Source organism: Synchiropus splendidus, chromosome 2 (genome assembly GCF_027744825.2).
Source record: "Synchiropus splendidus isolate RoL2022-P1 chromosome 2, RoL_Sspl_1.0, whole genome shotgun sequence".
In the NCBI taxonomy this organism is placed as follows: Eukaryota; Metazoa; Chordata; class Actinopteri; order Syngnathiformes; family Callionymidae; genus Synchiropus; species Synchiropus splendidus.
The window spans coordinates 19,227,209-19,253,965 of NC_071335.1; the positions used below are offsets into that span (position 1 = coordinate 19,227,209).

The 26,757-nt window shown below is 44.0% G+C and overlaps 1 protein-coding gene and 2 non-coding genes across 10 annotated transcripts; all 3 read right to left on the bottom strand.

Moving 5' to 3' along the window:
• Positions 1 to 25,828, bottom strand: LOC128755010 (huntingtin). Of its 8 annotated transcripts, none has more exons than XM_053858122.1 (68): positions 25,502 to 25,828; positions 24,072 to 24,155; positions 23,797 to 23,917; positions 23,644 to 23,703; positions 23,445 to 23,524; positions 23,224 to 23,362; positions 23,007 to 23,148; positions 22,515 to 22,693; positions 22,177 to 22,381; positions 21,935 to 21,979; positions 21,192 to 21,269; positions 20,721 to 21,109; positions 20,384 to 20,572; positions 19,677 to 19,806; positions 19,017 to 19,132; positions 18,683 to 18,794; positions 18,353 to 18,490; positions 17,886 to 18,044; positions 17,629 to 17,726; positions 17,410 to 17,549; positions 16,851 to 16,914; positions 16,680 to 16,780; positions 15,988 to 16,134; positions 15,786 to 15,906; positions 15,564 to 15,709; positions 15,312 to 15,496; positions 15,018 to 15,241; positions 14,766 to 14,892; positions 14,466 to 14,590; positions 14,292 to 14,402; positions 14,145 to 14,222; positions 13,336 to 13,559; positions 13,190 to 13,268; positions 12,955 to 13,116; positions 12,831 to 12,886; positions 12,262 to 12,410; positions 12,050 to 12,186; positions 11,858 to 11,974; positions 11,600 to 11,722; positions 11,273 to 11,532; positions 10,929 to 11,071; positions 10,624 to 10,852; positions 10,409 to 10,550; positions 10,145 to 10,324; positions 9,894 to 10,070; positions 9,691 to 9,767; positions 9,491 to 9,626; positions 9,295 to 9,417; positions 9,012 to 9,219; positions 8,607 to 8,752; positions 8,077 to 8,254; positions 7,905 to 8,000; positions 7,644 to 7,828; positions 7,434 to 7,560; positions 6,975 to 7,078; positions 6,745 to 6,899; positions 6,517 to 6,656; positions 6,353 to 6,438; positions 6,150 to 6,280; positions 5,951 to 6,083; positions 5,504 to 5,659; positions 5,251 to 5,441; positions 4,615 to 4,729; positions 4,322 to 4,535; positions 3,089 to 3,308; positions 2,810 to 2,972; positions 1,922 to 2,082; positions 1 to 1,828 (listed from the first exon to the last, which is right to left on the bottom strand). In XM_053858122.1, exons 1-68 carry the CDS (start codon positions 25,597 to 25,599, stop codon positions 1,615 to 1,617), a joined length of 9,768 nt encoding a protein of 3,255 aa, XP_053714097.1. In that variant the 5' UTR covers positions 25,600 to 25,828; the 3' UTR covers positions 1 to 1,614. The 8 variants fall into 8 exon arrangements, with proteins under 8 accessions (XP_053714097.1, XP_053714099.1, XP_053714096.1 ...); XM_053858124.1 differs by having other exon boundaries at positions 3,089 to 3,197; positions 23,797 to 23,920; XM_053858121.1 differs by having other exon boundaries at positions 23,797 to 23,920.
• LOC128755091 (small Cajal body-specific RNA 14) lies at positions 13,985 to 14,114 on the bottom strand. Its single transcript, XR_008414032.1, has one exon. It is a non-coding gene; the product is annotated as a small Cajal body-specific RNA 14 (non-coding RNA).
• LOC128755089 (small Cajal body-specific RNA 14) lies at positions 16,351 to 16,481 on the bottom strand. The gene has a single exon (XR_008414030.1). It is a non-coding gene; the product is annotated as a small Cajal body-specific RNA 14 (non-coding RNA).
• Positions 25,829 to 26,757: the final 929 nt, after the last annotated feature.

Consider the following 26,757-nt stretch of genomic DNA (forward strand, 5'->3'; position numbering starts at 1 on the left):
AAAAAAGCAGCAAGTTGTAGACAAAACACAGGGTAACATCTTTAAATAATTTATTCAAATTTACATTGGACTACGCATGAATAATCTTATTAAATTTCGAAACATTTTTTTTTTTACAGGCAAAGGAATGAAAGTGAGACCTATGGGCTGCACCAAGATTGAATCAGTGTGTGTCAATTCTTGTAAATCAATGGAATTAAGACACGAATGAGCCTTGAGACTTTAATGAAGAGGATGAGACCAGAACTCCATTTGCTCTCGGCGCTAATGGAAAGAGAGTCGATCTATTGTGTCATTAGCGTGTTTAAGACGGCAGAGTCCGAGACCAGCTCACCCCTGAACCCAAACCTCTAGTGGTTGTGTAATCGGATTACCTACCCGCAACAATGCCCCCTTCCCTTTTCTATGGAGGGAATTCCATCACTCCATTTTAATTTAAAAAGGGAAAGAAAAAAACATGTCAGGATGCAACATTGGAAGAGCAGGAATCACCACTGAGAAAGAAAAGTCTAGATCTGTTCTACAGCATTTATTGCATATCCAGAACGCAGCTAACATCATGACCACTTCTTCAAGTTGTTTTTTTTTAGTGCTAAATGTGTGTGAAATACTTTGCACAAAACATGTTTGCCTAATCCTTAACAGACAAAATATTTAAAGCTCAACAAAGAACCAAATTCCAGCGTCCTGAGGACAGCCCCCCCTCCTCCTGGTATGATTTGTCGAAGCTGCGGTTGGTTGCTAAGGTCACAAGACTGCGGATTGCGCTGCATCTTATCCATAGCGACTGTAACCATAGTGACGCAGCACTAATAGAATGCAAGAAATAGAAGCTTTGCATGCTTTCAAGCTGTACAGGACATGAGTATATTGAGTCAGTATCTAAGGCAAGTGTATGTACAAGAGTAACAGAGCCGCGAGAAAACGCTTCTGCTCTCTTCTGAACTGTGACCATGTCGGTGTGTTTCAGAGAACCGTGACAGCTCATGTCATTGACACGATAAATTCATGCACGATGGCTTTATATTACTTTACAATGACATTTTACAATATTTAAATTTGACTTCCAGTCTCAAACAACGATAATCACATCTTACATCGTCCTGAGAAGTAAAACAAGAATCAAAAACTAAAAATGTAGAACTGTTGCCCACCTCATCCCCAGCCTGCCCCCCTTCTCTGCTACAACATGATTTTGGTATTTTTCCTCATCAACCGTGCTGAGAGTGGAGAAGTGAGTCAGTGTAAAATTCTGCAGACAAGATGCTCAATATCAAAATATTCCACCGCCAGAACACGCGTTCAATAACAACTTAAAAGCAGGTGTATATGTTCAGTCAGGATCCTACCACAGGCTTTTAGCGTCACCTTTTTTAGCTCATGGACATCACAATACAGAAGCCGTGACTAGAAAACAAGCAGATCTGAAATCACCTGTTTTTGGTTTTTGTTTTTTTTTTTTTTTTTAAACCAAAGTGTCGAGTAAGGAATGTGTTTGTGTGAGAAAACGGGCTACTCTCAACTGGAGTACTCACACTGACTACTCTGTTCCTGTCACTCTAACTTTCCGCTGAGCAAAATGAGTTGCGCCGCCCCTGCCTTGGTCTGATGCCCTCAGAGTGTTGTGTCCTGGTGGATGGCCTGCAGGCAGCCCAGCAGCCGGTGATAAGGACTCCCCGGCACTGCCACAGTCTCGAAAACAGACTGGAAGGACCTTCGATCCAGCTCCTCATCTATCTGATGCCGGTAAAAGTCCATGGCCACCAGGCAGAAGAGGTTGACATCCACTACCTCATTGGAGCCCATTCTGCTGACAACATGTGGCAATCTGGCAAACAGCAGGCGTTAAAGAAAAAATGTTCACCTTTTGTGAAAACTATAGGAAACTACATTATCCTTTATGACTGGGGAGCAAGGATACAATGCCGAGATCCACTGAGAAGTGGAGGCAGAGACAAAAAAGCAGGACAAGCTCCACATGGCCATGGCCACCGGGGTCCTCTGGGTGAAGTTCGACAAAGACAGCAGGACCCAGTCTCGTACCATGGAGGACTGGCCGGTGGCGTGGAGAGTCTGGAACACCTGGGAATGAAGGACAACAGAGGAGATAGATATTGTGAGGAGCAACCTCACAATATGTAAAAAAAAAAAAGTTCTCTATGCATCACTTTTCAGGTCTGATTATTAAAGTGTGTTCCACCTCTTCTCAGAATTCCCTGACGTTTTCTGACCACTCCATATCGAAACACACACCTCATGTGGGGATTTCCAAGCCTGCAATCTGGGTGAGGCTTCTGAAACCTGATGTGAAGTTGATCTATAAACTCACCACAACAGTGCAACGGGTGTTATATTTACACACAGGCACAAGCACACAGGCTCTCGCTGCTCCAACACCCAAATGGGGTGAGGTCGGCGTAGTCACTTCAAATGAGTGTTTTTGCTACACAGCAAACCTTTATATCCACAAAAAGATGAACGTGTAAACTCATCTGGCCCAGAAAACAAATCCAGGCCGCCGCGCTTGCTGATGACATCATGGTTCCACAGTATAGTGGATGCATCAGTGGGCTGACATGGGTCAAGTCCTCCAGTCACCATGGAGACTAGTGGTGGACAGAGTTCCAGCACTGCTGGGTTTAGCATGGAGATGGCCGTTTCAAGTCTCTACTCGAAGAGGCCATAAAAGAGAAATGACTCCACGGTTTGATGCATTTAAAAGCAATAGTGTGATACACAGGTTATTGAGGTGCTGTGGATTTCATTGACCGTTCACGTTGCCACCAGTCACTCGCCCTCATCAGCTGACCTTGTAGACGACTGTTGCCATGAACTGAGGATATGGCTGCTGATTGGACAGGAACTCGCCGATGACTTTGTTCATGATGTCCTGTGGTGGAAAGAAGTCGTCTAGAAATTGGGGCAGAATCCGGGACACCACTCGGGCCTCGCTGGGTAAACCTTTTCGGATCCTGACCAATAATAAAACCGGGACAAAGTTAATATGTTTGACCAATAGCGACATTTAGGGTTTGGGAGGGGAGGGGATAAAGATGAGTGTATGAAGGCTGTGTGGGAGTGTATATACCTGTCGAACAGTACAGACACCCTCTCCATGGCAACAATGATGGACTCACTGTCTGGAGCCTGGGGATCAGAGTGGGCCGGGCGGCTGGCGGGGCTGGCCTTCTCCTTGCCTGAGGAGAAACCAACATGACCCGCAGTGACGCCCGGCGCCTCCACTACCGCAGAGCCAGAGTCAACATGACCTCTAACCCCTGTCACTTCTGAACCCGACGCTAGCACCGCTGAGAGGACGAGAGGGGAGGTGGGCACCGGGTGAAACCAGTGAGGGAGAGGTTAGATTGGAAAATTGTTTTAGAGGAATTTGGTTGAACTCAAAACAGAATCACATTTCAGTTTGTTTCCTCAGAGCACTTCAAGTATGAGAGATTTCAAAGTTCACATTCCCTGGGTATCTTATATTCCAGATTATCCTTATAGGGAGTGAGCTTGCTCTCTGTTTCATAGCACAAGTGTAAACACTGACTGAGATCCTGCGGGCAGGCTCGGGGTTAACCGGTTCAGATAGGGAAAGCAAAATGTGAAGTACTGGTAGCGTTAGTTGGGCGACGTCGGGGTTAGAGGTGTCGCAGAAGAATGTATGGAATAAAATAAAATCACATGCACAAGGAGACAGGTAGGTTCTAAAAACCATCAGAGACTGAGGTCATTATCACAGAGACAAGTTGAGATGATTCAGATACACATGCAGCAGCAGCTTAGGTGTTACTTTGTTACACTGGCTTATTGTATGGCCTGGTATAAGTATACAGCAGAGAAAAAACATCAATAAAATAAAAATTCTACTAGAAGTGCTATAGACTTCAGATGACACATTTCACTTCATGTTCCAGACACACTGAAATCTCAATTTGAGCCCAGCATCTCCATCTGCATTTTTTTTTAAATCACTGTCATGAAGGATTGAAATTAATGATTCTGTAGTATTTCAGAAAGATTGATATTAAAAATCACAAACCATCAAGAATAACTACTACTTTTACACACAGTAGGAAAGAAGTGGAAGAGGGCGGGGCTACTACTTATCACATGCCAAAAGAAAGAAAAAAATAGACTGGAAATGCAGGAACTTTAAGAGACAGACTTTACACATGTGATATGGTCTAGAGTTTTTTGTTTTTAAAGTTTATAAAAAATTGTGAGAAAGTGTTTCATGTTTACCACAAACTGAAGTGGGTCAATTGATGAATGAAATGCAGAGTCAAACAACAGAGCGTGTGAATCTCATTTCACTCACCAGTGTACATGCATGTAAGCATGAGGCCCAGAGCGGCCATGGCTCTGTGTGGCGAAGGCATGTTGACTCTGTCCACGCTGAGTTTCACAAGCGCTTCACCATCCACACGAGACAACTGCTCCGACAGTAGGAGGCGCTCCAGACCTCGCAGCACACAGTGATAGATTACAGATGGGGTGGAATCCTCGCTGGCGGACACCATGACACCACACAGCTGAAGAAAATGGAAGACTTATATTAGCAATGATTCAGACAAATGATTCATCTAGGTCTGCCCACAGCCTTCATGTCACCTGGATAACCCCGGCCATGAACTCAGAGCCGACATCTAGAGGGTAATTTTCCATCATGTAGAAGGCAACGGCACACATGACCAACACATGCTGCTGGTTATGGAGGTTCACGCACCTGCAGAAAGAAGACAGACGACTCATGCTGAAGAACACTTGACATCCAATCACACCAAATTAGATTTAACCCAAAAATCTACTTCAACTTTTGAAGGCGGTAAACAATTAATAGCGTCGAAAATTTGTCACACTTAACTGAGAAAAATGCTTGTTCACCAGAGGCATATTTAAAAAATAGAGAAATATTCTCTGGACCCAGACGTACGCAAGATAAGAACAGCGACGGTGGCAAAAGGGAAATAAAATCCTTTGACATGACAGTGTCACATTGATGCGATCACTCTCAGCAAGCTCGGTTCTTTGTTGGTAGTGATAAAATGTTCTTGTCAGAGCCAAGTCCGGTTCACAATCAATCACCCTCTGAGTTTTCAGCTCATATCACTCAAGACACTGAAAAGCCATAAAGCAAGAATCTCTGGTTGTGTTCTCCGCCAGGGCTTGTAAAACGGGAGAACACTGAGAACATCACTGGCTTGTAGTGAACCAGTGAGTGAAAATCTTAGATGGTGAGATACTGACTGAGCGATGGAGCGTAGGTTGGAGAGCAGGTACTCGCAGATGGTGGGGATCAACTGTTTGGCTGTATCATCCAGCAGGTCACATTCCAACACATAGAGAACTCCATGGAGGGCTCCCATCCGGCTGGGCAGGTGGGTGCTGCGCAGGGTGGCCTCCAGCAGGCGGCACACGGGCTCGGCTATCACTTTGTCCTGCACCAGTTAAGTCATTGTAGAATTATGCAAGTGGAAGTGGTGCAAATTTGTCCGCTCACCATTCCCAACACGGACGCAGCTTTGCAGATGGCAGGCACTAGATACTGATTGAGGATCTCATCCTCAGGTGGATGAAGCTTCTGTAGTTCCATCAGTGTGGAGAACATCATGTCGAACTGGTTCCTTTCAGTGAAAAGGTCCGACACTGCCAGCAGCTACCAAAGTGAAACGCAAACATGTCAGTCATCAGCTCCACTTCGTACAGAGTTCCAGTACTATTGAAATAAAAGGAGTTCAGGAATATATAAAATACATTTCACTCCAGAAATTCAGTAAGGTCAATACTGGGGACGAACAAAATTAGTCTCTCACTGAACAAACTAAATACAAAAGTTTGCATGTCAAGTAAATAATCTTTAAACAAATTCAGTGAGATTATTCAGCATGTATCGCATGACTTGTTTATAAAACAAATTATGTATAAATGTGATATTGACGCAGCTCACCGATCGGACCACCTCACTGACGAGTATGGTTGGAGTCCTCCGGTTGCTTGGGGAGCCAGGGATCAACCACTGGCTGTAGAGCTCCAGGAGGAACTGGGAACACGAGTGGATGTCCACACCAGCTCGATGTTTTCTAAAATCGCAGACAGAGACAGAGTAATGAAGACTGAGGGGATGTGAGACAACTCTTCTCTCAGACCTTGAATTGATGGGGGAAAGTGGTGGAGAAGCAGGAGCGGGTGTGTCCGTTTCATCTTCCTCATCCTCACCCCACTCTTCCTCTCTCAGAGGTGTAATATTATTGCCAAGCCACACGGAATGAATGGATACCTATATGGAGTCAAAGGAAAATAGCTCTTTTACAAACTGACTTCAGAGCACAATTCATTAAGGCACATTTACCTGCCCCAACTTGTAGTCCATGTTGCCCATCTCTCTCTCTGTGTTGATCTGGAGGAGCAGCTTTTCATGGCTAATCAAAGTTCCAGCTGAAGGAGAATCAAACTTAAAATAAATATATACATGGGATAGGTGTTTTAACCATGCTCTATATGGGAAATAGTAACCTGGAGAGGCAGCTGATAAGGAGGGCACTGGGTCCCAGGCGTGGTAGGGGTGGTGTGTGTGAATATTGTCCCTCTTGGATACAAGAGCTTGTATTTCTCTCTCCACCTCACCTCTGATGACTGCCAGTTTCCTTCCAAACCTGATGTACACAAATAGCTACTTTAACACTTCTCAAGCAAACCACAAAAGCCAACTAAATCTCAACAAAACATGAATTAGTGAATGACCTTGTCTCCAGAGCTTTGAGGCTTTTGTTGCGCGGCTGCTGTTCCAGACAACTGACCGCAGGGTTGCCAGCAGTGGGCAGGGTCATCGCACTCAGCACCAGGCTGGTGATGGCCTGCACTGCCAGCACATTCAACTGAGTTCTCTCCAGATCCTCCTGGAGACCAACATCAAATTATAAGTGATTTCTACGTCGCAACATTATCAAGCATGTCTACTTTATGATGTATACCTCCTGCTGTGTCTCTTCTTCCTGTTCCATTGTGATCGGCTGGGTGACCAGCACCCCAAGCAAAGTGGCCCAAGTCTCCTCAAACTGAGTCCTGCTGCTCCAACCTGAGAGAAACAAAAGTTAAAAAAACTGCATCAAATCAATGTAGCGTCCAATAGACTCTGTGGCATCTCTCTCTAGGTGTTGTGTTGTCTGGGGTAGCAGCATTTCACAGATAGCTAGAACTATAAATTCTATCTAAAGGGCAGGTGAACAGTGAAAGCTCACAAAGAAACTCCCCAGATCAATTTAACTAATCTTAAACATGATAAATAGATAAAGTGGTGAACAAGGTCAGGGTGAAACCAACTACAGTTTGTCAAAAAGTACTTCTCTACTTGCTCTTGCAGATGCTCTCTTTTTACTCCTTTACACAAAAATAATAAAAAAACAAACTATAAAATATAGATAGTAGCGTACCCAAAGTGTTGATTCTGTAGAGAAAATCTCTAAAAACATCTTTTTCCTGAAGGAAGTCCACAGGAATTTCAGGTAATGTTGTGCCAAAGTCCCCCCCTGGTTGTGGGGCCCAGCCCATTTTCCAAACCTTAAAAGTGAATGGTGATAAAAAGAAGTTGGTACAAAGAGTGCATGAAGCAGATTTTCCAACTGTTCTCAGTCACAACTGACCAGCGGAGGAACTCTGGTGAAGCTGTTGACCAGCGGCAGGCGTGATAGACTTATCACAATGTTGCGTAGGGTGGGAGTGAGGAACGCTGGAATAGCGCTGTTTCTATGGTGACCCAGGGACAAGACACTCTGCAGGCCTTCGACCATCTCAGCCATGATCTCACACGCTCTCCATTCATGTTCATCTGTGACACATGTGTATTATTACCCCTCCACATAAGGTAGCTTCTTTAAAAACAGGTTCTATTAAAAACTGCTCACGGTTCCCATGAGGTGAATCCACTTGGTTATCCAAATCACCTACAGCCTTCTTATTTGTTACTGGGTGCAGGAGCTGGTCTCCGGGACTCACTGCCACTGAAACACACATTGATGGGACAGGATGTCAGTCATAGATGTCAACGGTCATTGGGAGAAGAGAAGTGTACAGTACCTGCAACTATAACAAGGCGAAGGCAGTATATGAGAGAGCATGCATGTGTTGTGTACTCAGGGGTGGAGAGTTTGTTCCAGATGCAGGACTGCTGCAGAGCCAGACACAAACAAGATAGACCCCACTGAAGATCCACACTCAGGGGCAACTGGTCCTTCAGCAGATGCCACACGATCACCTTGGAGGCAACAAAAGATGGATGGTGGTATTCTTGTCTGCACCACAAACTGGAAACTGCTCACTAAGTGTACACAAGCTAACGTTCAGAGGAATGACCATATGTTTTTGATTTTGAATCCCTGAGAACCAGAACACTATTTAAATAATGTGTGTAGACATATTCTACAAGTTGGAGTTCTTCCCTTGCACCACACTGGGTCAGTCTTTCATGTGTCAGAAAACACGTCTCTGTCCAAAGCATTGGGGCAATCGGACAAAGTTCAATTTTTACTAAAAGCTACTTCACAGAATGCGACAGAGTCATTATCATCAGGTCTAAATAAAGAGAAACTACTAAGTCCATCTCATACCTCAATCGCAGCGCATGTGAATGTAGTGATGAGGTCTTCTTTGTCTGAGGAGATGTGCAGTGAGGAGGGGAGCTGGTTCACTGTGAGCAGGTATTGGGACAAAGCTCTACACAGTGATAGAACTCTGGAGTAGAAACCTGGTTGATCTGAAATAAAACCAATGATGCATAATAAAAAGAGAATAGAGAGAATGTGTGTTACTACCCAAAAATTATAGCCAAAATTAACAATACAATGTCTGCATCTATTTGAGTTCCCATTAAGCAAGGTTCAAGTCAAATACGACAAAAAAAAAAAAAAAAAAACAAGTGAGCAGTAAATTGAAAGTCAACAGACAACAACGACCTAACTGAGAAACAAAAGTCAGGCCAACTATGGAAGAAGCTAGATGATACACCGTCTTACCATACACTTGTGCCAGTTTCTCCCAGTAGGGCTGCTGTTCTTGGGGTGGCAGGAAAGACTGATGCGGTTCAGGTAGTGATGCCAACACTCCTGAAATCTGCTCCAAAGTCACCTTCAAGGAGGTCTCCAACAAGAGTGGCCCCTGGCCCCGAGCCAGTCGCTGCACTCCCATACTCAAGCACGGACACAGGAGACTCAGGTTGAACAGCTGGTGACAGATTAGACAACGTTAATGAGGAATCTGCAACAAATATCCACAGGTGCAAAAGTGTTTGGGTGTCACCTTGCTGCTCATGATGTTCAGCAAGTCAAGTGGAGGAAGCTTGGTAAGCAGCTCTGTTGTCTCCAACAGGGAACCATCTCCATGAAGGCAGCACTGCGATCTCACAAGAGCCACATACCACTCCTACAAAATGTGAATGTTATCTTCACAGCTGAGCGAAAATGAGAAAAGACCATTATGCTGTGGTGACGCCCACCTTATCAGCAACAACTAATTCAGGAGCAGGAGGAGGATCACCATCTAATGGGTGTGACGTCAAGGGAGGAGAGGGACCACTATTGTCTGCAACAGTTGCTCGGAATCTGTCCAGCAGGGAATAGAACCTCTGGTGTCTGGAATGAAGGAAAGCATTGTGTCCACTTTTAATTGTTCTTCAAAACAGCTGCTATAAGTTACCTCTGAGCCAAACCACTAGTCTGGAGGTATTCCTGGATCCTGTCCAGTTCCTCCACTGGCAGTTGGGCAATGCTGTTCTAAAATAGTGAAAGAAACAACACAGTAGGCATTTTAGAATTGATATCTGTTGGCCGACTGCATCAATTGTAATTTCAGATGCAGTTATTATTATATACCATTTATATGACAATGTGACGCTGTACCTGTAGCGTCTCAGCCAGCAGCATTTCAACCCTGCGACATGCCAGAGTGTCCACCATACGAGCCAGAACTCGGAAAGGAGTACTGAGCAGCTTGTCCACGTACAACATGAGCAGGGACCCAGACTGACTCAGGTGGATGCCTTCCAAACACTGCAGGGTCTTCTTCAACATGGTGGGCTGAACAGACACAAAATGAATTGAAAAGAAGATTCAGATACCACACAGAAGACTGAAGCCATCTTGGCACTCACGGTTGTAAGATTGTCACAGCGAGACTGAATGGCCTGGATGAAAAGGCCACTGGCTGCAGAATTTCTGTGTATAGCGCTGATGAAATCTTGCACCGGCGGCTCGTGGGAAAGACTGATAAGGTCCCGGACATGGTTCACAATCAACCAGGTTAAATGCTCTGAATCATGGAGGTTCTGGCACTTAAAAAACAAGAAGAGCAAGGATAGAACTCTATTAAATGGGAAAAGTAAGGTTAAATATTTTTTGTCCGCTCACAGACTCACCACATAGTCACAGAAGAGGATGAGAGCACCTCTGCGTACAATCTCTCTATTGACCATCGCTAACTTAGACTCTGGCTTTTCCTCTTCACCATCCCCAGAGGAGTGGGGGCTGAGCAGCTTTGTGCATGAGAGACTCTGTCTCCTGATAGCAAAATAAAAAATATAAGACACTCTTTCCTAACCCACAGTGAGTCGGTAGTTCGATGAGAACCGACCTTGGGGTCTGGTGGACCTCCGCCCACCAAGAGTAGTTAGTGTAGTCGATGACAAGAAGGACTTGACACCAGAGCAGCACCAAGGAAGGGTGGGTGGTGATGAGGCACTGCACCAGGTTGTTCAGACCGTCCAGACTATAGAAAAGACCAGCCTCATCGCAGACCTGACTGGTGCCACTCTCGCACTTCAGAAGACGACTGGCTGCTGCTGTGATTCTACGAAACATTCCTGAATGGCGCGACAGACAAAACCAGTCATGCTGCTGATAGGGAGTTTGGTGTTGTGTTGCCACAATTTCACCCACCACTTTTGAAGATGTGGATGAGACACATGAGCAGCGTGCCCAGCTGTTGACAGTAGAAAGTGTGTTGCTGCTCCGTGATGTCAACTTTTATCTGCCTGGAAGAAATGTCATCCAGCAACACTCCCACCAGCTGCAGCAAGAATCTGCGGTGAGCCAAGACAACAATAAAGATTTCATATGTTGACACAAAAAGAACTGAAAACATTTAGCACATATTGATATATATGTATAGCATACAAACACAGAAAGATTCTACATGCTCTGTTGGAGCCACTTAAAGATTTCAGTGTGCTTTCACAAGTTCAATAAATGAGCTACTCCTTAATAATTCTTCCAGGTCCAACCTTGCAAAAGTTTCCTCGGGTAGAGCCTTCGGAGAATCACAGTTGACCTCCTGGTTGCCAATCACTTGAGCAGCAGGCTGGTCGCCAGTGAAAGGTGTTTGCTGACGCAGGAGACGAACTGTATTGCTAGAAAGAAGATGCGGCGAGAGAGAGAGCTCGTGGACCCGGGACAGGACAATATCCTCCGTGGACTGTGAAACAAGGACCCGGAGTATGGCCAAGATACCAGACACCCACAGCTGAACAGTTGTGACGGACGTCTGAAACATAAAGACGGTGTAAGGACACACTCATTTAGGTCAGCATTCTGAGCTACACTGATCTCACCATCGTGACTGGGGTGGTGAACATGCTCTTGAGCAACATGTCAACTGGCCTCAGGGAGGAAGGGGCTACAATCTCAAACAGAGTGTTCAGCACTCCCAAAGCCTCGGGAGAATCCAAGTGCATCTGTGAAGCCCAAAACAAGTGTCTATATTTGCTCAAAATAACCAACCAATACAGATTATCAACTCATTATTATGAATAATGATCAATTGGTTGGCAATAACAATAAATCCATGCTTTAGAAATGATGGAACATACCTGCTGCTTAGCAATCATGGGGAGAATGATATCAGCAATCTGTCTGGACAGCCTCTTCCACTTGTCTTCATTCTCCTTGTGACACTGCTGCAGTACAAGGATAAACATCTCCAGAACCTACAGTGCAGTCACAAAGTATGACATCAAATAAGGAAACACCTGCTGTGATTTTAGTGAAGAACAATCCGTCACCTGGTGGTGCTGCACGAGTCTGAGCAGCATTGAGACAACCACCTCCTTCTGAGTGTCCAGCTCTTTTCCTGCATCTGCTTTGTTTGACCCCCGCAGGACGAAGAGGTCATGAACTATAGGCTGCAGCGCTGGTATCGCTAAAGAGAGACTCTCAGCATTAATAAGAGAGAATATCATTTAGCATGCCTGCCCATCCAAGTGTACTGCCTCACCATGTGTCACAGCCTTCCTCTCACTGGCCATGATGCCGTCACACAGCTGGATGATTTTTGGGATGCTGATGATCTGCTTTGAGTGGTAGCGCTCGTAAGACAGCAGAACCAGGAAGAAGAAGATGTTGGGGATGATGGCCTCTGAATCTCTGGGAGACAAATTTGCATTGTATTAAAACGTGAAAAAATTCCAACTTGAAAACGATATTCCAAATCTTGTTTGTGATATAAATACGCTCACAACATTCCTCAAAAGGAACACACACAGTTTCACCCATGAGGTGCGTGAAGACTGTACTAAGATGCTTGTCAGTCTGATTGGTTTAATGAGAAAAGAGTGCAGTGTGGGTGGATCGATTGCAACTCGGTGACATCAGCAGTTTCTTGGCTTACTGTCATACAACTAGCATGACGACACCGGAAGCATTGGGCTGAATCTACATTACACAATCAATTAATAGTCAAGTTTCTGAATTCGGATCCCAAATAAAACAACCATTAAGTAGTTGGAATATGAGGAACAAGCGACTACACATAAAATGGAAATTTTGAAAAAGGAATAAAAGTACCTGAACTGCCCGACTTCAATGAACTCAAACTGTTTCAAGACAAACCCAATGAACACCTGCAACAGAGAAGCATGTTAATAACAACCAAATCATCTGACCGTTTTCTTGAACTTGTTATATAAACCTGGTCGGAGTCCAGCAGGCAGTAGTTGACTCTCAACTGCACGAGCTGAGCGAGGAGGTCGAGGACTTGTCTCTGCAGGGCCACGGAGGTGCTGGTGGTGTACTGCTTTAATGCTTTGATCACCAGGGGCTCGAAGAGTCGGATGTGGTTGTGGATGACATTCTGCATTATCAAACATAAGATCTAACATTTGAACTCATTTACCCTGAAAGTTGGGCATCCGGCAGCACGTTACCTTGTCTCCTCTGTGCCGCGTTGCATTGGCAATATTGGATCTCAATTGGTTTGAAGCTTTCTGGATTACGTCAAACCATCTAAGGGTGATGAAAGATCCTCCAATTAAACGTTCACCTATCAGTAGTTTTCGTCACAGATACCCACCCTGAAGTGTCCTGCTCCTGCTCTGCCTGCACCATGTTGCGGAGACTTGCATCAGCCAGCGCTTGTGTGAAGTGTGTGTATGGTGCCATAAAGCAGTAGTGGTAAAGACCCGGGCGAAGATTGGAAGAGCCCAGACGTAAAGCCTTAGCCTGAGAGCGGCTTGGCCCACTCAGGACTGCCTCATATTGGGAAGCCAGATTTGTCCCGAACAAGGTCTTCAACAGCTAAAATCATGGAGAGAAATGGTTAAAGTCACAACCTACAGATTCATCTATTTTCAACATGGTACATTTTTTTTCCCCCAAAATCACTGTTTTTGTGACGGTAAAATGTCATGGTATAAACTTAATACAACAATAGAAATATGTGGCCTAAATTTAAAAACGTAGCTTTGTGGTAAAATTAAGGGGGGGAACAAAGTAGTATCAAGCCAACATTGTCATTAGCACTCTGTACAACCCTGTTGTGCTAATAACATCACTGCCAGTATTATTTTTGAGTTAATTTGTGGTTGCATGAGAAAGCAAGGGTGCCAAAGTGCATTGTGAGGTTTGAAACTTCGTCATATCAGAAAATGGAAACAGCGTGAGCGGCTGCGAGGATGAATTGAGACACATAGCAACTTTGCTACAGTGCATTGCAGGTTTGGAGTGTATGGAACCATCGCACAGGTAACCCAATGCCTTGTAGGCAGCTGTCGGTAGGAACCAGCATCGTTCTATGTGGAGTCACACGGATGAAGCTCACTGCTCGGAGTTTAACCCTGTCAGGACTGCCACACATAGAAACAAACAAAGCATATCACCAACCTGCTGCACACAAACGGTGGCCATAGTTGGTTCTCTGGAGAAGCAGGACTTCAGGTATCCCAGTATCTCCTCCACACACTAATAGAAAACATGGCCATCAGGAACAAAACAAGCCGAAATGTCTGTGGTGCCGCTTAAATGTCCCACCTTGCTGATGTCATGTAGTGTCGCTAACTCCAGCAGCTGAGAAAGAACATCTAAAATGGATCGTAGGAAGCTACCAAATTTATCCTGATTACTGTGAAGATCCAGCGACACCTAGTAGACAAATGGACAATGTCAATATGTGCACTACTCCAAACTGGTAGCATTGATCCTCACCTTGTAGTTACAGTGTGTCGCTTTGAGGACGTCATAAAGTTTGAGGTAGGGTGGCAAATGGTAGAAGCTTCCAAGGGTGGTTGACTTGTTTGATGCTGCAGAGCTTGTGTTGTCAGCCGGTCTTCCTGTACACAAGCCACACAAAAAAAAGTTGCATTTTTTGTGTAGTTGAGTTCATAGTAAACCATGTTACAGTAGAACATTTAAACATGTTTGCATACAAGAATCATAACAGTCACATATATAACTATTAACACACAGCTGAGCATAGTTTCCTCTAGTATTCATCTCAGCATGTACCTGTGTTGACCTCGTTGCTTTTCTTTGGACTCAAGGGGGCGACACTGGGCTCATTAGAATCCTTCTCTTTTCCTTTTCGTCGAATAGGACTGAGGGAAGGGGGGTTAGTCAGAGAAGGGAGAGTGGCCTGAGGAAAGAGGAAAGCAAGGGCATTTGATCAGCAAAATAAACAAAATAATAAAATAAATAAAATAAAAAAGAACGTAATGCTTCGACAGAGGAAAACTATCACGCTCAAACCTCATAACATACCTTCACTGCTGGTCCTGGTTGATTGTCATCCAACACATGAGCACAGATATTTAGGGTCTTGAACAAGTGTGAGAAGAGCTGGTCCAGCATGGCCACCAGGCTGCGCTCCGACAGAGCTGCCCACGGTTCCTCCATCTTATTCAGCCCTCCACTGGAGTTTGTGGTGCCACTGCTCCCTTCTTCATCTCCTGTCCATGGGTTTCTCATGCATTTCGGTGCTACAGCTGCACATATGAAAGAGTGTCAATATTAAGCTGCAATAGATAGCAGTAAACTGGGATAATAGTCACTGACCAGCAAGTAAGTTGCCACACAGCAGCAAAGCATCTTGATGTGCAGAGAGATCCAGTGGAAACCAGGCAGATGAAAGTAAAGACAGAACCATGTTGGCCATTCCCACAGTAAGAGTCCTTCGATCAATGTCAGGTGTAGAAGAGGTGGTGGAAATGGAGGCTGCAGGATTGCTTGACTGTGAAAGACTGTAGACCACACAGAAAATCAGTTATAAAATTAGAGGCTGATGATCACAATCACGCATCCACAAACCTGTGAGTTCTGCCTCTACTGCGGTTGAAGCTGGTGCGGGAAGAAAAGCTGCTACTAGAGCTGAAATAGCCACAGTGCCAGCCTGTGCTCCAAGTGCATACTGGGTAATTCGACGCCAGGAGGCACAGGGCCTCACAGCAACCAAACTGCAGCAAGAACACACAGATTAAGAGCACAAATAAGGTTCACCTGCATCCCGCACGTTCTGCTCGACTGACTTACTGTCAGGGCTTTTGAAGTAGATGATGCAAGTGCGTGGGAGACGGCAGCCACAACACGGGACAAGTTGTTCTCCAAAGTGACGTCAGGTACAGTGTTGGACAATTTGTAACCTCTGTAGGTTCTGGCAGTGACACAAAAAATGTCTTAAAATGAGTGGTATCAATATGTGTGTTTAACTAATGAGCTCCTTCTATAAATGCACCTTGTGATAGTGCTGACTGTAAACTGAAAGGGCGGTTGTGCCTCATGCATGAGCAGTTGCAGGTAGACCGAGCTCTGGTCCCGGGCAATGGCCACCACTGGGTCGGCTTGACCCTGGTCACAGTCATAGAACAATCTGGAAACCAGCCTTAAGCGAGATGAGAAGAGAAAAAACAATATTAAAGCAGCAGATAACTGTGCTCACACCCTCAAGATTTTACCCCAATCCATTGATGTTCAAAGGCAAATCGAAGTAAGAAGCAAACAAATTCAAATAGTAAACGGAAGCAGTAAAGAAGTAGAGAAGTGTAAAGTAAAGAACAAGTAAACAGAACTGTTTATGCATTGCCTCACAGCTTGAAAGCATGTACGGAACCATCGCACAGGACACCCCATGCCTTTTGGGTTCCTGTCGGCAGGAACCAGTTTCACTCTGTGTGCAGTTGAGTGGATGCAGCACACTGCTCAGTGCTGCAACCAGAAATGAAACCACACACAACGATCGCCTCAAAAATAAACTTTTTATTGGTTAGCTAGGATTTCTTTTTACTCAGGGGAATTTGTCTCAGTTCTACTGTGTAAATCTATTATTCTTATGTGCCATTTATTTTCTTGATACTCGAGGGCAGCAGGGAAAGTAAAGAAGCCAAAGGCATGAAAAAGGTAACCATCACATGCGGGACAATATAGTACCTGCTGACGACTGAAGCTGCAACATGGCGGACTCTGGGGTCATCGTCCCCCAGCAGTTGAATGACCACATTATTCAGAACTCTGTCTTGTAGCTGAAGACGCTGTTGAGAGAAAAGTTTAAGCACACAAATGGAAGAAAAGACATCAAAAGCAGATGAAATAAGACTTTACCCCGGTGTAGTGATGCTCTCCTTTGTGTAGATTCTCTGTTCTTCTTTCTAAAAAGCTAACTAACCTAAAAGATAGACAAGAGGTTTCAATTGCCAAAGAAAATTAAAAATATTAATTTTTTGAAAAGCAAACAGTCAGCAGTTTAAAAAGCACAAACACCAGTGTTCCTCAACTGGATTCTTTAAGGGGTGGGTGGTGCAGGCTTTTGTTCCAGCCAATCTGGTGCACATGGTTGAACCAATCAGATATCTGAAGGCCGTAATCAGTTGACCGAGAATCTGGTGCTGTTTGTTTCAGTAGACAAATGACTGGCTAAACCATGTGTGCTTGATTGGTTGGAGCAAAAACCTGAGGCTCAAGACGCCCAACATAAACACTATTCTTAATCACAGATTTGCAAACCCCATTTTAATCCACTGTAGTGTAAGTGAAATTCAAATATCATTCTGGTGTCTGAGAATTTATGTTTCAAACATCAAACCACAGACAAATGGAGGAGGAAAAAGCAACAATAGCAAAATGATCCTTGAAATATCCCAGCAAAAAAAAATCTCTGTACCGGAAATCCATCTCAGCCAGGGTCTCCAATAGTTCAGTCCGGACTAGCCAATAGGATGAGTTCCGCAAAGACAGCAGGTCAATGAGCAGCTGCAAGCCAATCTCACTGAGGGTGCTGCTACACAGAGTCATGATGCAGTGCTAAAAGGTCGGAGACAAACGTTAAGACGACTCAAATGTCTCCAGTAAACCTTCCATTGAATGTTTGGGACTGTTTTACCCGGACTGCAGAGCAAGCCAACTTGCAGGTGACTGAGCATTCATCGTGGAGGGTTTTCTGGAGCAAAGGTACCAAATCCACCAGGGACAAAGAGTTACCTAGAATCCAGCAGAAATAAGAGTAAATTACTGTAGAAGGCATCAAACATATGACATTTCCACATAAACAATGCTTGTGTTGATGAAAATGTTCCACAGCAACCATATTGTAGCTCCTTGGCTGCTTTGTAGATGGTAGCCAAAAGAAAAGAAACCAACCTGTTGCACTTTGCACGCTGGCCTGCCAGCTGTGAATGTTGTATCGGCTTTTGGTGAGCGCTGCCTGGATGATGGCGCCGCACAGGATGGCTGTAGCCCCTCTGATTTGGGGGTCCCCATGTTCAACAAGTCCCAGAACATCACTCACATATTGTTGCTCTGAAACAACCAATACATTGGTGTTAATAGAGCTTGGTGTGCTCGAGGTGAACACCTGGTCAACATTTGAGCACTTCAATAAAAGGTCTAACAAAACCAGGACCAATTCTGATTTCTAACCGCGAGAGTGTGCACCAGCTTTTGAAAAAGCAGCATTCCACACCACATATGTGTGCAAATCATCTAAAGAAAACTTGGCAGCAAACAGAAGCAGAACCCACTAGAGCGCTTCAGAATCTGTGCGAGTTTAGTGTGATATTTACAAAAGAAAATGTTCCTCTATGCCCATTTGTTTTATTGCAGCATACCTTCGACAGGAATGCCGTCCAGCGGCTCCAAATAAAGTGGGTTGAAGAAAGCTTCAGGGTGCAGGGCTCCTGCTGCACCGATGCAGCTGACCGCCAGGGCCTTCACACTCACTCGGACCTCCTTGTCAGGGATTAGACCTGGTGAAATATCACAACAAGACAACTGTAAACCAGACAGCTGTGCAAAATTGAACACAAAATCCTGCATGATATTCCCTAAAACACCTGTAGCATGACTGCAGAATTTCTGCATTTCCTCCTGTAGGGCCTAGTCACGAATAATGATTGTGTCCCTTTCATAGCTTTAACTTATTCTATTACTCATCTTACCATTTTTTTGTCCCGTCAACAGGAAGGAGGCAGCAAGAAGCCGCACACAATGAACCAGTGGCTCCACTCCCTGGTCAGTGTAGTGTCCAATTGGACCCTTTATGCGAGACGGCTGGGGAAAACAAAATAAATAAAAAAAGACACTTTTGGTCAAGTTCATGCCAAAGAACAAAAGGCCCAAGTAAGGCTGTGTCCATGCCACATGACCTCAGTCTCTTCAGCAAATGGAGGTGACCCAGGCTCTGTACTGGACATTGGTGAGGCGCAGCAGGTTTTCCTCACTTCCAACTACACACCTATCTTGCCATAAAATCAGCTAAAAGTGTGTTTTTACCTTATTGTCTGGTTCTGGTTCGGCTGGTTCGTCCTTTGGTATGAAGCGGTCTACACTGCTATCCGAACCCTGCCTGTTGTGACCTCTGTTCTCAAAAAGGTGAGGTTTGCTCAAAGCTGCACCAAAAGAAAGAATGAAATATTTTTAGGATTTGGCAGTAGATAGATTTATATAACAAATAAGTTTTATTTTGGCAATTATTGGTCAGTAAGCACTGTTTTTGCAACTGCATTTCTTTCTGCTACCATCTCCTACGCAATATATCAGTCAACCAAAGCAATATAACACCAATTAACACAAGCGGCTTGATTAGAAATGCTCATGTTATTTATGAAAATAACTGTGTCAACACCACCAGGAAATTAATCAGAAGCTCTCACTTACATGACACCCGATTCACTCATTAACCAGCAGCAACATTCTAGATAATGTTCAATGTCTGATTGCTGCAAAGCTTGCTGAACAACATGCCTATTTTTTGTTAATTTGACAGAACCTCCAAGTCAAGTAACTTGGCATTATTGTGGAATTATCAATGAGAGCCATTACTGTGTTTTGGAAAAGAAAGACGCTTTGGATTTTGGTCAAGTGGTCCCACATCTCAGAAAACAAACCACTGATTTGGAAGCCAAAATACTAATGCTTTGTAAACAAACACACCAAGGGCTGACTGGAGGAATGATGGGTCTGTGGATTCTTCCTGGGTTAGTGGGGCTGCGCCTTCCTCCTCTTCATCCTGCAGTGTTCCGATCTGCATCCCAGAATACTGACTCTCACTGCCATCCAGCACCTTGTGAACATAAATACAAGCAGAGCTTTATTTAACAAATATGCCAAGACAAAACCACTTCCAACAACATTTCCACATACAAGGTTCACCATGCTAGTCTGTTTGCAAAATGTGGCAGCAAATCAACTGCAACAGGGAAGAAACACAGCCATGAGCAGTTCTCCTTGTGTTCTTCACAATCCAATATAAAAGGACACTTTCGATCCCAAGTGATCGTCATGAATCACTTCATATCAGATCATTGGAGGAAGCTGGAACAGTCATGTGAATCTGTTAACAAGTACCTACTCTGTTGAGTATGGCAGAGATTGATGAGACTTGGCCACCAGTCTCTAAATATTTGGGAAAATTCTTCAGGGATGCAAAGGGTATGGGTTGATGTCATGCTTGGTATTCTTTCTGTATGAGACGTTTTTTTTTTATTATTGGGTTGTGAAAGGTGCAAAAATGGATCCACTTGAGAGTTGCAGGGGAATCGGCTATTAACAAACATAACCGGATGGAAACATAAGGAAACAAGCAGGAAAGCAGGGACGACAGAAAAGCAAGCTCTTCCTGCAGGGTCCAGTCTGCTGACCTTGTCGCTAGTGTTAGATGAAGTCGTGGCAGAGAAGGAAGAAGAGGAGGAAAAAGAGAAAGAAGAGGACGAAGAAGAGGAAGCTATGTAGACAGAAGAATCGCTTTCTGCAGCATCGGGACCTTCAGTGGATGTTGGAGATGGAGGGGACGGCTCAATCACCTGTGGCAATGGAGTACGTGACTGTGGCTGAGCAAGGAGGGTGAGGATGAAAAGCGAATAAGACAACAGATGAAGATTGTTAGAACAGACAGCACCTTGAAAACAGAGGTTTGCCAAGGACAGCTCGCAGTTAATGTGATAATAGAAATTGAAAAATCTGGGTTAAAACACTGACCAGCTCTGCGACATCTGAGGGGGTGATAGCCGAGTCGGGACCCTCTGTTGTGGTCTGGGAGGAGTCACTGGGTGGTAGCGAGCGATCATTAGCTCCAAGCATGTCTCCTAAGGGTCCTCCATCAGGGGTCACATTCTCAGGTGTAGTGTAGTCAGCTGTTTCAGGAGTGATGTTGGCTCCGCCACTGGAGCTCTGACTCAACATTTCCTCCTCATTGTCATTGGGCGATTCGGGGGTGTCGGAGGCTGAAGTCGCACCACCACCACCTTGGTCCGAGGAGGCACTCAGGTCAACAGAGTCACCCGGTTGCAGAGTGTGCTGGGATGAGCGAGGCTGTTCTGTGATGATGTCCACTTGAGCTACAGAGGAACCGTCAGCAACAACTGATGCTGGAGAGAAAACAGCACAAAGCTTGTAAACGCCAGTATCTTCAACTAAATGGCAGCAACACTAAGAAAAGTTACTGTTTACCAGTGAACTGTCCAGTTGTAACCTCATTTTTCTCAGGGTCATCCTCCAAACCATCTTCTTCCCCAGAGAGCATCTTCCCTGCATGAACAACAACAGTGAGAAACAATAAAGGAGAAGCTATTGCTACAGCTGGTCTGAACCCATTAATGAAAATTGTTTTATGATTTGCAAAATACATTTTAATAGGTCAGGTCTGGAAAATTAAAATCAATTCTTGAACTCCATTTCATTCCAGTCGTGCATGCAATTGCTTTTTGTAATGTGTTTTGACAAAATATGTGGAGTAATAGTGCTACAGAAAGACATATTGAACTTTTAATAACCAAAATATGAGAAAGGACAAGAATCAGTATTTGACTTCAGAGCCACACACAACATGGAGAGACATGGAGGCAAGTCTGCAGAAGAGCCACAAAATAGCAGACATGAGACAGAAGCTGAAGCTAGCATTCAGTTATCAACACTTCTAATCACATCCTCTTCAAATGGAAATAACCCTTGCAACCTTTTGTGCAGCCAGAGAACTTTCATTTGGAAATAAGGTTATCACGTCTTAGCAAGAATTAATTCCAATGAAAAGCTTACTTGTAAATATGTGCCTACTGTCAACAGAAATCATATTAAAGTTCACCATGGAGGTACATGGTACACAACAGCTGCTTAACTTTCAAGTACATCTCATTAAAATGATTCCAATAAATTGGACTTGGGCTGCAGGTCAATATAGAAAAGAGACTAGTCACCTCTTTGCTTCCTGAGTATTAGTGGACTGCAGGAAGACCCTCCCCCTGTGGCAAAGAGCAGGAAACAGGAAACAAAGCGAAAGGGTGAGGGAGAAAACAAAGCGGAGGGATCACAGCCTCGTGCTGTTACTGAGTTATTGACAGACACAAATATGAGTCGGCAAAAGGAGCAGAAAATCTGAGCAAAAGCCAAGAGAAGTTGATGATCATGAAATAAAGTGGTTTTGTTCGCGGCTGATTACCTATGAGGTCGAGGATGCTGCTGGAGCGTCCTCTGCTCTCTGCGTCTTGCCGAAAGATGGTGGCGTTTGGAATGGTGCCGGTGGAGATGAGCATGTGGAGAAGCTCTGGTGGAGGAGTTCTGAATGTCTGCTGCAGTAGCTCTAGAGCCGCAGTCACTACATTGTGATCCCAGTGCTGCGTGTAGTGTAGCGTCAGCTCGTACACCTCCAAATAGAGACAGGGTTTTCACATAAAATGCCTTCATCTTGCGTGTAAAAGGTTACATAAGACCATGAATGTAAGTTGTCATAAAGCACTATCAGAAGAAACTGTATAATCTGGAAAAATTCTATTTCACCTGTAAAAGAAGTTCAGGTGTTGGCTGCACGTCTGCCTCCTTCTTAGTGACCCCAAAACTTCCTTTGAGACTTGTGGTGTTGACCTGCTGCTGTAGCAGAGGCATCAGATAGCGAAGGGTTAAGAGCACTCCAAGGATAAGATGACTGGGGTGCTCATCATCAACTGGGACCACCAGACCTAAAACAGGACATGAAGACAGTCAGACACTAGTGCAGCTTCCCAGGCAAAAACAAACCCAGCAATTTAGGGCAAGAGGAGGGGGATACGCAGGGAAGGGCACATGCAGACAGAAAATCTCAGACAAAGACTGCAGCTGTGACCTTCAAATTGGAAAATTGTTGCCCTTAACGTATGCCTGTAAAACTTATTTTCTGACGCATGTCCACATAAAAAAAGCATTCAAGTTTTGAACCCAACTAAACTCTGAAACCAACAGGAAGTTATATATTTACTTTTAAATTAAAAAGGGATAATTTTATGAGCTACAGACCAAGAAGCACATTCAGCAGCCAGGTGTAGAAGTAGGTGGCACGTCTCGAGTGTTGACACACGCTGACAGCTGAGCTGGCTGCCGTCCGTCTAATGGTGGGGGAGCTGGACTTCAGGTTGGATACAAAGGATCTCAGCAACACCTGAATAAAAATAAAGAAAATACATTTCTTAAAAAAAAGAGTTCAATGATTAAAAAGAAAGAAAATCGTTCACACCTTAATCTCGCCATCATTGGCAAAGTTTCCAAGTGCTGTCATAATCTTTGGAATTGCGGTAGCCAGAGTCTCCTGCACCATCTCCTCCTGTCGCTTGGTGATTCTGGTGAGGCACGGCAACAGATTGACCAGGTAGGGCCTGAAACATAAGGTAGGTTTAACGAAAGGGAATTAAATAACACAAACAATTCCTTTGAAAGAAGATGTGTGCATGTTGGCACCTGCATTTCTGAGGTCTGATGAGGTGAGCCAGCTCAGCAAACCTCCACAAAGCAGCCCTCAAACTGCGAGAGGCACCATTCTAAAATAAAAACGGGGAGATGGGAAGACAAAGACAGTCAGTGATAATTCTTGTCAGTGAGGAATAAACGCACAGTTGTAAAAACATCTGCTTAAATGCTATAAGCACTTTTGTATTACCTTTTTAATTTCTTTGTAAAGTTCCAGCTGCAGTCGAGGCAAGTTGGAGTCCATCAGTGCCTAAATGTAATTTCATCTTTGTTAAATATGACTTTCAAAACACTGACGCATGATCAATTAAAACACTTTAAGTTCATAAAAATCCATTCTTACTTTGATAATTTTGTTTAGGCACTCATCAGCAACCATCCGGACATCTGACTCACTGTCATCACTGCAGAGCAGAAACATCTCCATGGCAATGCCCAGCAGTTTCTGAAACTCTGGAGATGTCCTGCTTTCAACGACAACAAAACTCAAAGTTAGAAACTTAAATCATCAATAGAAGTAACTCAGTAAATAAATGTTACTTTGCAATCTCACAGCAATTGTAAAAGTAATATTTTAAGAAACATTCACATCAAATTTGACATTAGTTAAATACACACCTCAACGACTGTGCCACAATGTTTTCACATATTGTTAGGCAATGGGTCACGCGGTCTTTTTTGGTGGTTGCCAGTTCCTTTTTCCTAACACAAAAATAGAATAAGATCAATGAACAAGTATAAAATAACAAGTGTATCATGCCAAGGAAGACACTTCACAGAAGACATCAACTGACAGATAACTCCAAAACGTTGCACAATTTTTTTGTTGTCATCTTTACTTTTGTCAACATATAAATCATCCTATTTGCAGGTGGGATGTCATTTTAAATGGAACTGATGAGGGTCAAATGTTCATCACCACGATGGTGGCAACTACGGCCTGCACCAACAGACACATCATCACAGATGAGGTCACCCCTTTGATTTCTTCTTGGCAAAAACTAGTTAACAACGTAATTGACCAATGAGAAATAAAATGTGTATCGATGGTTCAAAAGTAACCCGCAATACTACATTGAAGCCCACCAAAGACTAGTTTACTTGCGGCGCATGTTGACATGAACAAATATAGCATTTCAACTTTGGAGCTCAACAAGCTGCATTTCTTATTTTTGGTGATGATATTTTGGTGGTGACAGAGAAAGTTCCAATAAGCTAAACATTAATTTAGAAGGATGGCAATTTGAGGAAGGTGAGAAAGTGAATCTTTGTACTTCCAGAATAAAGCTAAGTCAGAGTTTAGATAGCTAGATTTAGTGACAGTAAAAATTATGTTGCATGGAAGATTGACGTATACTACAAGTTTACAAGTTTGGACACATATTCTCATTTACTGCTTGTTCTTTATTTTCATGATTTTATGGTTATTTACATTGCAGATTGAAAGCATCAAGATGTGTACTCAAAACGTGTGATGGAATTGAAATCTATGGAAATTGGTATCTTCCTGCTGCTACCGTATTCTAGGTATTAAAATAGATAGACTACAGAGATCTGGTTAGTGCTGCAGCTTTTACATAGGAGAACATAAATAGCCACCACATATATAAATTATTAAACACACAACTGCTATCAGTCAGCATAAACCCAATGCATTGCTGAAAGGAGCCTCAACAGAATTTAATACTCTTTTTTTAGTGACACAAAGTTGCTTGTGCTGCATTACAGAGGGCAGTTCATTACTAGGCTTAAATCGTTCTTTATTTTTGCTTGCGATGCCAGCATCTCTGGGATCCCACTTATATGGTGAATGCCTTTCAAGCACACATAGCGTAATGGGTCACTTCGTAGCGTTATGTTAAAGGGAGGATGACGAAGAGGAGACCTGTGTGGTCCTCAAATCGAGAGAATCCTGCATCAGTACACTATCTCAAACAGGCTGCAGCCACAGTTAGCAGCACGGGACTGCAGCTAACTGAAACCTAGCCGTGAGCTAGGCTCCACGTCCCGTTCTGCATCCGCATGGCTGCCGTATAAAAACGTCTTACTGTTTCTGGACAATCTCCTCGGCGGTCGGTGGTCCCTGCTGTTGCTGAAACGACTTCAGAGACTCAAAGGCCTTCATCAATTTCTCCATGGTGGCCATTTTAGCATGCAAAGCTTTGCTCGGCTGCCTGATATTTACAATATAAGCTTGTGGTGGTGTGACGAGAGAGCTCGCACCTCTCGCTACAACTACCACCCCTAGCCAGGCTGTCTATCTATCGTACAACAGATGCGCTACTCTTTTATGGAATTAGCCGGGATAAAATACATAACTAAAAACGTAAATCGATGACATATTTGATGCAGCCCGAGGAACCACACCAGGAAGTGATAAGGGTGACAACAACGCAGCGATAGGCGTGCGTGGCAGGAGAGCCAATGAGAAGACGGTATTTAATTTGATGGACAAGAGAAGAGGCCAATAGCTGTTCGTCATTTGACCTCTCCTCCCATGGCGTTGCTGTCACAAGACTGCTGTTGATGGACGGGTAAAAACTACTCGTCACTATATATACCATACTTTCTATGTCTTCATTTATTTCGAATAACGGTTGATTTCACATGGATTTAAGTCAATTAAAAGACGTTTAATTGACTTAAGAAGATTTTGTGGAATTTCCTCATAATTTATTCGGCAAGAACAAATATTTTTAAGCATATATATTTTAAGTATATTTTTTGTAACAACTGTCTGCATCACCTTGCTTTTGTTTGTGTTTTGTGAACTTGAAGACTGCCAAATTTTAGGTGCTCCAGATGTATTTTAACACAGGAAATTCACGACCCATAGGACTGGTGTCGGAGTTTGGTCCTCGTAGTCATGAGTCGCTGACCTTTGACACCAGTTCTGCTCACTTTATTAATGGAGCAGGGTGGAGAGAATCTTGGTTTGGTGGCCCCAGGATCTCACTGCTTCTTATTGATGATGTGGTGATGTTGGCCCCTTCAGCCCGAGACCCTCAGTTCTCAGTGGCAAATACCATGCCAAATGTGAAGCACCTGGGATGTAAATCGGCTCCTCTAACTCAAAAGCCACGATGCTCAGTTAGAAAAGGGTGGAACGTCTTCAGCGGGGAAGCACAAGTATTTATGGATCTTGTTCTACTGTCTCCTACGGACAAATAATGGACAGAGACCAAAAGAACAAGCTCATGAATCTTTCCTTTCAGGCTTGGTCAGGGTGAGGAACTCAGTCATCCAGAAGAGACTCGGGTATAACAGCCGCCCACAGGCTCCAAAATGGAGGCGGTTTCTGAAG

Excerpts from the sequence above, each read along its gene's own strand:
- LOC128755010 (XM_053858121.1), bottom strand. The coding sequence starts at position 25,599 with ATGGCCACCATGGAGAAATTGATGAAGGCCTTTGAGTCTCTGAAGTCG. Across the intron at positions 15,497-15,563 it reads AGTAGAGGCAGAACTCACAG|TCTTTCACAGTCAAGCAATC; the intron begins GTTTGTGGATGC and ends TGTGGTCTACAG. Across the intron at positions 12,187-12,261 it reads GAGGAAGGCTGTGACACATG|CGATACCAGCGCTGCAGCCT; the intron begins GTGAGGCAGTAC and ends GTCTCTCTTTAG.